We start from the raw sequence: 13988 nt of genomic DNA, 5'->3' as shown, positions 1-13988 counted from the left end.
TTAAAATGTTTTAAAAGTTTGAGGATAGGTTTCACTTCCTAGATCTACCTTGGCCAAATGAGGCATTGCTCTACTTACCAGTTAGTTACCCATTTTGTTCAAATGAGCACAATGCCAAAGTCTACAAAACCAAACATTTAATTCAGGAAGAAAAAGCCCGAGGACCTCAGCACAGACAGAGTAGCCAATAGACTAAAGGAGCTTTGATGGAACATTTATGGGAAAATGCCTACTCGGTGTCAAGAGCAGAGGCAAGGGTCAGTCATTTCTAGAGATAGGTCTCTGCAAATCGCCAACAGGACCAAATCCAGGAGATATAGAATTAAGTAACAACAACTCTCTCTTAAAATATCTTTTTATCTTATTTTTACCAATCACATTTCTCTCAAATTTATTGCCCACACACTCACACAAGAAGCAAATCTAGTATTGAAAAAATTTAGAAGAGGGGAAAAATGGGCCGTCCACAAAAAGGAATCCACACATCCATTGTGCCTGCCAGAGTATTCACTATTCTAGCCACTATACCAGTGATGGCGAATCTATGGCACACAAAGCACTCTCTGGGCACAGAGTTCGTTACTAGAAAAGCAGAGGGACTCAGGTGGAGCTGCTCCCTTCCCCCTTTCCAACACATCTGATGGCATTTTTTTCACATCAACTGCCCCTCTGCCCAGCAGCCCAATGGAAGCATTTCCTCTGAACCTCTCCTGTCTGGGGTAAGGGAGGTAGGGGTGGGGGGCAGGATAGCATGGCACTAGGAGTGGGAGCCTGCCACTCCATCTCTAAAAGGTTTGCCATCACTACACTATACCATCAGCTGTCTCAGGACCTCTTTGGCATTTTATTATTATAATTGTAATTGGAGCAGCATTGGCTCTGGAAACAAAGGACTTGCATTCAAACATAACCTTTGTCACACGTCACAGTCTTTTTCTCTCTCCACCCCCCACCTCCCTCTCACTCTCTTAATCTCCTCTTCCCCAGCTTCCTTTAAGGCTCAGATGAAATCCCACCTTCTCTAAGAAGCCTTTGCTGAACCCCATGAATGAGTGACCTCTCTGAGATTCCCTCTACGTGACCCTGAAAAGGTCTCATCTGTGCCCAGTACTTTGTCCACCTTTAAGACTGAGCTCCATGAGATTGGGCCTGGCTCAAAGCTCTCTTTGAATCCCCAGGACTCAGCACAGTACATGGCACATAGCAGGGGCTTAATAAATATCTGCCGGCCTGACTCCCAGCCCTAGATCCAGGATCCCATGAGCTTGGGGATCGGGCACTAACTGGGTTAGCAGCAGTGTGTGCCAGGACATCCATTTCCATCCAAATGGGTCTCTGAGCTTCCAGGACAACAAAGGGTTCTGCACCTTTAGCCAGTTCTCATCTGCTGCCCTCTCCTCATGGAGGGGCTTCAACTTACCCCAAACCTCCCAAGGCCCTCACCTTCTCAGCTGAGATCCTCATCTCATATTTTAAAGGAAAAATGGAGGCCATTCAATGGAATCTCCCCCTTCTTTCCTCTTCTTCATCCCCCCATCAATCACTTGAATGCCTTTTGGCCCTCTCTTCTCCTTCACTCATCTCTCATGATGAAGTGGCTTTTCATTTGACCAAGGTGAATCCCTCCACCTATTCAAATGATCCCATTCCATCCTGGCTGCTCCAACAGACTGCCCCCCACTCCCACATACCCATTTTTATCATTTCTTTTCAATCCACTCCCCCCACCCAGGCTCTACTGGCTGCTTCCCTTCTGCCTACAAAAATATCCATGGCTCCCCAATCCACCCCCCCAATCTTTGATCCTTCAAGCCATGCTAACTAGTTCCATGTCTCTGCTAAACTCCTCAAAAAGGTCATCTCCAATAAGTGCCTTCACTTTCTCTTCTTAACCCCTCAAAATCTGGGTTCCAGCCCCATTATTTCATCAAGATTGCTCTCTCCAAAGTTAATAATGATCAGATTCAATGGCATTCACTCAGTCCTCATCTTTTGACCACTCTGTAGCTTTGGACACTGATGACCATGCTCTCTTCTGTTGTCTTCTGGTTCTCCTCCTCCTATCTATCTGACTGCTCCTTCTCTGCCTCCTTTGCTGGATCCTCCTCCAGATCAAGCCCTCTAACCTTAGGTATCCCTTGGGTTTCTGTCCTGGGCCCTCTTCTCTTCTTCACTTGATTTCATCAGATCCCAAAGATTTAATGACCACATCTATGTTGATCATTCTCAAATCTACCTTTCCTGCCCCAAACTCTCTGTTGACTTCTAATCTCACATCTCCAAGTGCCTTTTCAACACCTCAAAACTGCATGTCCAGGAGACCTCTTAAACTCAATATGTCCAAAACAGAACTCATTAGCTTTCCCCCTCAACCTTCCCTCTTACTAAAATGGGAAACAGCATTCCCAGATGCTCAAGTTCCCAATCTCTGAGTTATTGTAGATTCGTCACTCTCTCTCACCCACTGTGCCCCCGCCCCTAACCAATATGGCCCAATATGGTTCCAAGGCCTATTGATTTTACCTATGCACCATCTCTAGGATAGACTCCCTTCTCTCCTCTGACACTCCCCACATGCTGATGCAGGCTCCCATCACCTCATGCCTGGACTATTTCAATAGTTGCTGTTGAGTCTGCTAGCTTCAAGTCTCTCCCCACTCCAGTTCATCCTTTACTCAGCCACCAAAGTGACTTTCCTAGAACACAGGTCCAATCATGTTACCCACCTCAATAAATTCCCGTGGCTCCCTATAGCCTCCTGAAGCAAATATAAAATGCTTTGTTTGGCCTTCAAAATCCTTCATGGCCTAGCTTTTTTCCTTTCCTTTCCTTTCCAATCTTTTTTTTTTTTTTCCCACACTTTGTACCCTGTGATCCAGGGATGCTGGGCTCCTTGCTACTGCTGGATTTCAGGCATTTTCTCTGGCTCATCCCCTTATCTGAAATGCTCCCTCCTCATCTCTGCCTTTAAGTCAAGACTAAACATCTCATCTTCTACCAGGTCTTTCCTAGAGCCTCTTAATTCTATCTTTCTTCTATTTCCTATTTTTCCTATATATACACCTTGATTGTACATATTTGCATTACTGTTGTCTCCCCCATTAGACCAAGAGCTTCTTGGGGGCAGGAACCACCTTCTGCTTCTCTTTGTAGCCCCAGCACTTATCAGTGCCTGGCATATAATATTTAATAAATGTTTGCTAAACTGAAATTAAAGAGAAAATAAATTCAGAGATGACATTCCTGAACTATATAAAGCTCCACAGAAGCCAGTCTTTTGCACCAGGCCAAAAGGCTCTATATTTGAATGGGCCCTCCTCTGAAATGAATGGCAGAACAAGCTTGGGATTAGATTGCTGACGGAACATGGGAGGGTGGCCAGAATGCTGGACTCGTGGTGGGAAGACACGGGTTTTAATGCCACTCCAGACACTTGACTCAATTTCTTCATCTGCAAAACGGGCTTAATTCTTACAGCATCTAAACCTTATAGGGATGAAAGAGATATTATATATAAAGTACTTTGTAAACCTTAAAGCACAACATCAGTTACTCCCAATCTTATCAGCGTATTGATAATGGCAAAGAAGATCTGATATTCAATGATACATCTTAAGCTGTTTGGAAATGGCCAAGCTTATTGTTATAGTAGAATTTCTGTTTCACATCTGAGATCTGAATGTGACAAATAAATACTAAATCAGACTTTTCACCTCATTAGTAATTTGGAAAGAAGTTGGATCAAACTTTCAAGAACAATTGAAATATTTTATCTACACTTAAGGCAGCCTAGAAAACAATCAAGAAATGCTGCTCCTTTCCTGGGAGTGGTAAAAAGCAAAGATTCCCCAAAAGTCAGTTTTTTCTCCCTTTTCTGAACTTGGCCTTCTTAGGAGAGAAAAGTCAAAGGCAAGAAGGGTTTGAGATCTAACCTGACAACCAAAGGAGGCAGCACTGGGCAGCTAGATAATACAGTGATAGAGAGAGGCCTAGTCAGGAGGACCTAGGTTTGAATCTAGCCTCAAACACTTCATAGCTGTGTGACCCTGGGAAGTCACTTAACCCCAATCGCCTAGTCCTTACTCTTAGAATTGATAATATGACAGAAGGGCTTTTTCAAAAAAGGAGGTAACATCCCATCCCACCCCACCCCCCATGGCACAAATACTGGTAAGCAAGGAGGACTCTGGACACCCAAGAGCTTATACAGAATTTGTTTGCCTCCCAAGAGTACTTCTACCAACTCTCTTCCTCCCAGCCCAAAAAAAATCCAAATTCAGAGCTGTGACAGATTAAAAGCAAATTTAGGAATTAATTTTTATTATACTGAAAAGGCAAAGCATGAAATCATCAAACTTACACAATAGAGTTTAACTGTTTGCTGTTCCTCGACCAGGCCTTCCTGGAGATGAGTCCCCTGACCCTGCCGGTGTGGCCATGTGGGACGGGCATCTTCATGGAACCTTGAAGCAGCCTTTTACAGATCATGAAAGTCCTTCTCCAACTTTTGTCAGAGCACAAAATGAGTATTACTCATCAACACTGTCAGACAAATATAAATTTCCTAGGAGAATCCTAATGGTCAAGAACAATTGGCTTGGAGGTAGAAGATCCGAGTTCGAGCTCATACTCCACTTCTTATCCTTATGTCCTGGGTAAGTCCCAAGCATAATTGGCCCATTTCATGATCTGTAAAAGGCTGCTTCAATGTTGCTGCCAAAAAGGCATTTGGTGAATTGCAAAGAGTCTTACAAGTGGGAGCCAGTCTGAGTATTCTACAACAAGGTATAATGATCTCCACTTCTCAGTGGATTGAGTGGCCAAGGTTCCATGAAGATGCCCGTCCCACATGGCCACACCGGCAGGGTCAGGGGACTCATCTCCAGGAAGGCCTGGTCGAGGAACAGCAAACGAGGAGCACATTGACGAGAGGACAGAACCACTATGATCAGTGAGAGAGCTATTATGTAGGAAGCAAAAGGGGTTTTAGGACATCTCACCATGACATGCTCAGAAATAAAAAAGTACACTGCCCATGACACAGCCAATAGTTAAACAGAGAACCGTTAGAAGATTTGAAGTCCATTCTAAGCCAATGCCAACTAACAGTTTTGAGGACAGAACACAATGGTAACCAAAATTTGAACTCAGGTCCAGTGTTCTTTCTGCTTACACCCAGATTCTTCTCCCATACCCCGAGATGGATGTCGCTCAGAGAAGCACCATGACTTATAAGGAGCAGCAATGCACAAACTCTGCACTGGAAATGCCACTCAATCCAATAAGCTGCCCTGCTGGCCTCTGGAGAGCCAATGGCACAAAGGAAAGGGCTCTTTTGCCCTCAAGGAGCTTAAGCTCTCCTGGGATAATTCTCTGGGGCACTCCCAGGAAAGGGCACAGCTGAGGAAGGAAAAAGCAAACAACAAAGGGACCTGACTCAAGGGGGATCCTAGAACAGACATAAACCATCATGTGAAATGAACTTTGCCTCTAGGGACCCCCAAACGGAGACAGAAAATGTCTGTCAAGAGTCCTCAGCCAGGAGCTGGAAGGCCCCAGGAGTCTTTCACTTGCCCTTCCCCAACTGCTGTTTTTATAGCTAAGAAAACAGGGGCTCTCCGTGAATGAGATTCCCCCCCACCTCCATCCACCAATTTCGGGGCTCCTGACTTCTAGAGAAGAAAGATTTCCATGGTTGAACCCATCTGCCCCTTCCCTTTCCTTAAGCTCCTGCCCTATGGCTCCTCCTAGAAAGCCAGGCTGATGTCCTCATTTCTACCACATGCCAATCCTACCATCCACTTGAAACTGCTCCAAGGTCACACATGAGCCCGATGTGCCCCATGTGGAGCCATTCTCTGTTTTGACACTGGACACTATGGGTCCTCCTCCCCTCGGTCTCAGGCTCTCCTCTACCCTCTCTGACCACTCCCCCTGGGCATCCCAGGCAGCTGCTACCCCACACTCCTCCACCACCTGCAGGGCCCCTGAACAGTTTAGTATTCTAGAGAACTTTGCTTTTTCTCTCTCCATTGTCTCCCTAAGGGCCATATCTAGCCTAGGGGATATCACTAGATGATTACCAGATCTACAGAATTCCCAAGGATTTCTTTGGATAAGCTTCAAGTCTACACCACTCACACCCACCAGACACGGCCACCTACGAGGGCTCATCACCACTTCCAACAAACGTCCCCAGCTAACCTCAGCATGTCTCCCCACCACCCCCAAACTCGCCCATACTAGAAAAGCTTCTTCCCTCTTCCTCAGCTCTCTCAGCCACCATCAGAATTTTTCTCTCCAATCTATTCACATATCAGCCAAAATGCCAATAAAAGACCCACATCTAGAAGTGGCCCCAGATGCCATCTAGTTCAACCTACTTGTTTCACCAATAAGCAAAGAGAAGCCTAGAAAGATTGAAGGAATTGCTGGAATGTACACATGGACGTATCATTAGAAACAGGGGCAAGGATCCCTCTGCTAATGATCTGAGAAGAAAACACAAGCTACAAAGTCTTCCCATGCTGGCTCTCCCTTCAAGCGCGATGAATCAGTCAAACTGCATCACTTGCTGTTCCCTGAATTCCAAAAGGAGCACATGAAGACACCTCTAAAGCTTGAATCCATGGTTTCTTGAAAAGTTCAGATCAACTGTGAACTGTCCCAGCCATTCTGAAAAGAAATCTGGAATTCTGTATACCCACAAAGCTGTTAAAACGGTTAGTCTACTTTGGACCCACTAGATGTGGTAGCACTGCTATGTCCATACCACAGAGAACAAAGAATGCTGAAAGGGGCTCCTATGCATAGAAATCCTTACATCAGGCTTTTTGTGGTAGTAAAAAACTGGAAACTACAAGGGTGCTCATCACTTAGAAGATGCCTGACCTGAACAAATGGCATAGGAATGTAAGGGAGTATCATTGTACCCTAAGCAATAAAGAAACATGAACTGATGCTGAATGAGGAGAACAATGTCTACAATAACATCAACGGAAAGGAAAAAACAGCTTTGAAGCATGTTGGAATCTCAACACTGATGATAATAAGCATGTTACCCTCCTCCTGAGAGAAAAGTGATGGACTCGACTCAGAATGAGACATTGTGTGTGGACGTGGCCCATGTGGGAACGTTTTGCCTGAGTGCACACTTGTTCATGACCTTCCACTGGCCTCCTTGTGAGGTTCTGCCAATCAGCTGACGTTCTAAAGTGTTTGCTTTATCCAGGGACTTCTGCCTCTTTTCCTAAAGTAATTTTAAATGTGGAGCATTTTAAACATGGAGCTTCGGGGTCATCTGCAAGCCTGTGATCTCATTTCTTAATCCTGGGCCATTTTCCAACATATCTTTCTTTTACTGTGTTCCCCATTACTCTTTGGCATGAAAGTAACCACTTATTAAAGGCTATGCTGACTTAATTGGGAAAGGGGTATCACGTGTGTAATGTGGTTGTTCAGTTGTTTCAGTCATATTTGACTCTGTGACCCCTTTTGGGGCTTTCATGGCTAAGATACCAGAGAGGTTTGTCATTTCCTTCTCTGGCTCATTTTACAGGCGAGGAAACTGAGGCAAACAAGATGAAGTGACTTGCCCAGGGTCACAGTTAGGAAGTTTCTGAGGCCAGTTTTGAACTCAGCAAGATGAGTCTTCCTGACTCACCGCCTGTCACTCTATCCACTGAGACACCTACCTGCCCCTCAGACCCACTGCATTAACTGGACCAAACCTTATCACACAAAGATGAAATTCATTAACTCTTTCTTGAGGGGTACAGTCATACCATCAATTAGTTCATGTGTAGTTCAAACTCAATACCAAATTAGAATAAAAATGTGGAAAACATACATGCAGCTTGAGGCAATGCCAGCCTGACCTTTTCAACAAGACTGACACCAAAACAGGGAAAATAAATTTTTTTAAAAGACACGCATACAATCACCCTTTCTTAAGGAAGTCTAAACGATGACAATCAAGAGTCATGAGAAAATTGAAAAAAGCCTAAAAAACTGATTCAGGCAAACACAAACAATGACCAAGAAATCTGCGGATGGCCTAAAAAAGTGTCGTTCTTTACCTCATCTACTGTCCTTCCTACCAACCTGCACCCCATTACTCCACATCTGGGGGATGGGGGCAGGAGGGAAGGAGGTCCACAGAGGATTGAGGGTCATTTTATATTATCTGATGCTTCCAAAGGTGGCTGAAGTCATCACTTAATGGTACAGCCTAATGACCTCTCAATACTTAGCTAGAGTAGTTATCCAATAATATTTATTACATTGTAGAAATCAGAGGCCTTGTCTCTTGAAAGATACCACAGAATACCAATCTCTCTCTCTCTCTCTCTCTCTCTCTCTCTCTCTCTCTCTCTCTCTCTCTCAGACAAGACAGACATGCGTGTGTTTCTGCATGTATATGAATAAACAGGTAAAGGGCTCTGTGATCTTCTCTACACAGGAACTCCCTTTGCCAAGATAGATCTTGATCCATCTACAACTTCAATGTTAAAATTCCAGGAAGATGCCTAAGGCATAGAAATTCAATGATCTATCCAGTGTCATAGCAGTTCAGAGGAAAAGCCAGACCCTGGATCTCCCTCCCTGCAGGTTCAGGACTTGGCTCAATAATACCAACATAAGGAGGGGGCTCAGGCCCAAGGTGTCCTCTCCAAACTGACTCGATGGCTCATCTCCACTTTTTCTACCTTGCAACTGAAAACCTTTTACACCCTGGAAACTTGTCCCATTGCCTCAGACTTCTCACACTGGAAGAACACTTCACTTGAGGCAGGGGTCGGCAACGTATGGCTCTTTCTGCAGGAGCCATAAAGTCCATTTTTTTTCCAGGCACTGTTACAGGAGCGGCACTGTGAGCACTGGAGGCGCTCACGAAATTACATTTTTAAAAATGTGGCGTTTATGGCTCTCACGGCCAAAAAAGTTGCCGACCCCTGCTCTGTAGTGTTCTGAGGTTTGATGCCATGAGTACAATGCTTTCTGCAAATCTGACTCCTGAGAGAAGCTTAGTGTCAATAAGGAATCCTTTAGACCTGAGGGGGTCCTTGGAGCTCACCACCTTCCCTGACTCTGGAGAACACATGAGATGAGGCCACATGTCCCTCACTGACACCATATTTGACAACAATATGTGCTCTATGGAGTTTTGTTTGGCTTTTTTAATTATCAAACAGAGGATCCAAAATTCTCTTCACTTCTTCAGTGGTATGACTGGCAAGATGTCGTCCACTACAGAAAGTAATCCACAAAGTTGGCTACCTTTTTCCTTCTCATGCTATTCTTAAGGATATCTTCAGTGTGTTAGCACTATTCTAGGTTGGTATAGGTTGTTGGTTATTGACACCTCCTTGAATACTTTTTGGTGGAAAAGAACCATCTGTGATCTTAAAAGAACCATCTGTTCTTTTAGATTTGGACTTCTCAAAAATCCAGCCTGGAATGGTTCTTAATGGCTTTGGCTACAGAATGAGTTTCTTCTGTGGCTATTTGGTCATGAGCTACAGGTATAAACAGGCTGCAGTAGAGACTTATCAATAGCTTCTACATGAGAACTAGGCAGAAGACATCACCCAGCATTGTCCCACTAGAAAGGGAGTAGGTGAGTCACCTAAGGGAGGGGCAGAGAAGACTGAAGCCCCAAAACCACTCTGATATCCCCACAGAAAGGTCCTGTGCACCTTGAGAAATTGGAGAAGGTGTGGAAGAATCCATCTGCTCTGGAGCAGGGAGCGACTAGAGTCGGGCCTGGCTTTTCATCATCACCAACTCCTCCAAACACAGACGCTTCAGGAAGGAGCCTCAGTCGGGGAAAGTCCAATCTCAGCTCTTCTGAGAAGAGGATACTCCAGACTTGCTGGAGAAGCCCAGTCCTTCTGGTTTCTCACTCTTCATGATTTTCAGGGAGATCTTGCTTCCCTGGGATCTCACACCCTACTCTCTCACAAGGAACTTTTTTCTCAAATGTTCCTCAATGAGGTCTGCAGTAATGCTGCTCTATTTCACCACCATTTTCTTCCCACCAGAGGATTGCAAATGCCCTCATACTCCACACACAAGCTGAGCTGCCATGTCTCTTTACTTAACCCAGACTAAGGCAGATGATGAACGTCTTTAGCCAGGACAACACATCACAGCTAAATTCAACTTAATGTTTGACTCAGTGGCATATTTAATAGCTGAAAGCAGGGGTCCTTACCCTTTGTACATACTGAGCTCCTTCAGTAAACTAGAAAAGCTTTCTCAGAATTGGATTCTTAAAGGCATAAAATAAAATACACAGTTTACAAAGGAATCTAAGAGTCTTCAAATACAGTAATCAAAATACTTTGAAAAAGGAAAAAAAAATAAGTTCACAGCCTCCAGGGTTAAGAACCTCTGACCTAAAGGTACCGGTGTGGACAGTACAAGAACAAATATAAGTTTACAAAAAAAAAAATCAAAGAGAAAACAAAAGATGGGACTCATAAAAGATAAATATCGATGACTTGGAGGGCACTACAAGAATGATATAAAAAATGCTAATGAAAGAGCCAATATAGCTGGTTGTGACTCCTAAGTGGCATAGTGGGAAAAAGTACCAGGCCCAGAGTTAGCAAAACTCATTTTCTCAAGTTCAAATCCAGCCTCGGAAACTTACTAATTGTATGACTGTAGGCAAGTTATTTAAGCCTACTGCCTCACTTTCTTCATCTGTCAAATGAGCTGGAGAAGGAAATGGCAAACTGCTCTAGTATCTTTGCCAGGAAAAGTCAAAAGTCAAAAGGGAAAAGGGGTCACAAAGAGGTGGACCCACTGAAACAAATGAACAACCACAACAATATGGCTGGTTTTGACTTAAGAACAAAATAATGCTAGCTATCATTCAGAAGCAGGAAAACCAGAAGAGAGACCAGAGTGGCTTTGCCAAGGAGAATGGGCTAGGAGGAGATGAAGAGAACTCATTATGTTACTTCCTTTTCTTTGCAGAAAGAATGAAGCAAGTACAAAAAGGAGTAATGGAGATTGAAAGGAAAGATGAAAGTGCAGCTCGCCTGAATTCCTAGGGAATTCAAGAGCTTAAGGCTGGAAGTACAACATCCCAAGGTCCTGGGAAAACTAGCCCATCCCGCTTAGAGAAATCCTGAGCTCCAGGAGCTGGGGTGAAAGAAGCAAAGAATGCCCACATACAACTCACCTTTTTGTCTCTGGTCCTGACTTCCCCATAGAAATCTAGAGCCTCTTGGGCCTTTAAAAATTTTCCTCGATGTAATAAATACGCACAGATCATGACCCCAGTCCGTCCCTTTCCTGCTTTACAATGAATTGCTGCAACATGATTGTCATCTTCACTTAGCCACTGGTCCAGGTCCTCACAGAAAGGCTTGATGAGCTCTAGCTGGGGCGGGTTATGGTCTTCAAAAGGATACTGTGCAACTGGGTCAACAAGACAAATGTGTCCATTAGACAATATCCATTTTCTCCAACAGTACTCTTACTCGGAATTGTGCAATTACCAGAGATGGGTATATTATTATTATGTATTTGTATATTGATATACATTATATAAACATAAATTATTGTATAAATTTATATGATTTATACAATTATATATGTAAAATTTTACTCTATATGACAAAGGTTTTCTAGGCAAAGAGTCTAAGTAATGAATACCAGAATTCTAGGGAAAACTTTTACCACACCATATGCTAATTCATCATATTCCTTCACTTCTGATCCAAAGACACTTTTTACCTTGGCCAGTAAGGCAGCATCTTGCCCCACCTCCCACCTCCACCATGCAGAGCAGAAATGGGCTAAAGTTCATCAGCCAAGTGGATCCTGAAAGGAAGGAAAGTCTTTGGGTCCTTCTCCTCCTCTACCTACAAAAAAGTGCCTCCATCCAAGAGCAGGAGCATCCTTTCAAAGGGAAAAGGAGCCTGAGGTTCGGATGAATGACAAAGGAGCACCCTTCTTTTATATGCCAACTAAATAACCTTTTTTTTTAAAGGGGCTCCTTAGGTTACTAATTTGAGTTTAGCCATGACTGATGAGTACAAAGAAATAACAAAGTAATCTTCTAGTACAGGGGTCTGCAACGTATGGCTCTTTCTGCAGGAGCCATAAAGTCCATTTTTTTTCAGGTGCTGTTACAGGAGCGGCACTGTGAGCACTGTATGGCTCTCACGAAATTACATTTTTAAAAATGTGGCGTTTATGGCTCTCACGGCCAAAAAGGTTGCCGACCCCTGTTCTAGTAGCAAACACATAATGGGAGCAAAAAAAGATAAGTGATTCTCCACCCAATCTTTAGATGGACAGAATTCAAGCCAAATGCAACAGCAACAGCACTTCTCCTAAATGGCATTTCCCCAGAACTCCCCAGGGCTAAGCTATAGGCATGTCTCTGGAATCCAGTTCTATTGAAGCTCTAGAACCCAATTCCAAACTCCGGTTGGTCAGTTTTCTAATTCTGCCCTGAAGAATGCTTTCTTCTATTCCTCCAACAAGAGAATTTAATCTCTTTGATTTTCTAACTGCAAACCTGAGCCAAAGGGAGGCCTGGGTACTTACCTCTACAGTTAAATTTGGTGGCATCATAATGTCTTTCAGCACATCTAAAAGAAAAGTTAAAATGGTCATTGACGTAAGCCAAAGTCTCCTTTCAAACACTAAAATGAGACAGAGACATCCAGCAGGCATTTTGAAGTTGTTCACATTTAAACAGCAGTAGAAATATTGCAAAATGACACTAAAGGGGAAGCAACAGATAAAGCTAACATCACCACCCACTTCTTCAGAAGATCAAACTTTAATAAATCTTCACCTTAGAAAGCTTGAAATCCTGAGCTCCAACTGCATGAATGAACCACCCTTGCCCACCCCTGTACAGCTAGGGAAACTGAGGCCCCAAAAGAGGAAATCACCTAAGGAAGAAGGAAAGAGAGCAGTAAAACCCAAATCCCAATCAGGGGTGGCTGACACCAAGGAATTCAGTGAATTTCTCGCCACCCCAAGGCTACCCAGACCAGCCACTAAAAAGCAGGGTTGGCATTGACCAATGGTCTCGGAATTCTCTCAGGGTCCTTTTCTTTTCATGAACAGCTTGTCTGGGGAGGTGCCCATTTTTTATTTCGAAAGAAATCAGAGAGATATCTAGGAGGCTCAGTGAATAGTCAGGCCTAGAGAGTTAGAAGGACCTGGGTTCAAATATGACCTCAGACTCTTCCTAGCTGTGCCACACTGGGCATGTCACTGAACTTCCATTGCCTAGCCCTTACCAGTCCTCTGCCTTGATCATTAGTAGTGCTTCAAAGACAGAAGGGGGTGGGGGGAGGAACCGGACATCAGTAGTGTCCCACTTGAGTAGTTTTGTTACCATCTATTGATATATTGTTTAAACAGAGACTAGGAAGTATCTGAGGCTATATTTGAACATGGGACCTCCCCCATCTCTAGGCCTGGCACTCAATCTACTAAGCTACCCAGCTGCCCCCAACTTCTTTACCTTTTAACAGAAATATGTTTGGAGGGTAGAGTTGCCAGGATTTAATTTAAATAATAGGCAGATGGGGGGGGGGGGGAAGGGGAGTGTGTGTGTGTGTATATATACGAATGTAGGTAGCAGGCTGGTCTTGGATATTTGGATTCAAGTCTTGCCTTCGATTAATACAAACTATTTGTGATCTTTTGACTTTTTAATTTTTATTTTAAACCCTTAACTTCTGTGTATTGGCGCCTAGTTAGAAGAATGGTAAAGGTAGGCACTGGGGGTTAAGGCACTTGCCCAGGGTCACAAGCCGGGAAGTGTCTAAGGTACTGAGCTACCCCAGCTGCCCCAAACTATTTGTGGTCTTAAACAAATTGATTGAGCCCTAAATGTCCAAAACAGGTCACTAATGGATTTCATACACAAATGAGACCACAGGTTCAGAACTATAGCTCCTCCTACCCACCACAAACTTAAAAAACAAGTCATTTAACCAAAGAGC

At 43.8% G+C, this 13988-nt stretch overlaps 1 protein-coding gene across 1 annotated transcript in view; it reads right to left on the bottom strand.

Moving 5' to 3' along the window:
* The window catches only part of PTEN (phosphatase and tensin homolog), a 78053-nt gene that overhangs the window by 16248 nt on the left and 47817 nt on the right, over positions 1 to 13988 (bottom strand). The window contains exons 4-5 of the mRNA XM_044659228.1: positions 12571 to 12614; positions 11195 to 11433 (exon numbers count right to left, since the gene is read on the bottom strand). Of these exons, the coding sequence (XP_044515163.1) occupies positions 11195 to 11433; positions 12571 to 12614 (283 nt within the window). The remainder of the gene's footprint in view (positions 1 to 11194; positions 11434 to 12570; positions 12615 to 13988) is intronic.

This window comes from Gracilinanus agilis, chromosome 2 (assembly GCF_016433145.1).
Source record: "Gracilinanus agilis isolate LMUSP501 chromosome 2, AgileGrace, whole genome shotgun sequence".
Lineage (NCBI taxonomy): Eukaryota > Metazoa > Chordata > Mammalia > Didelphimorphia > Didelphidae > Gracilinanus > Gracilinanus agilis.
This window is presented reverse-complemented; position numbering and strand designations above follow the sequence as displayed.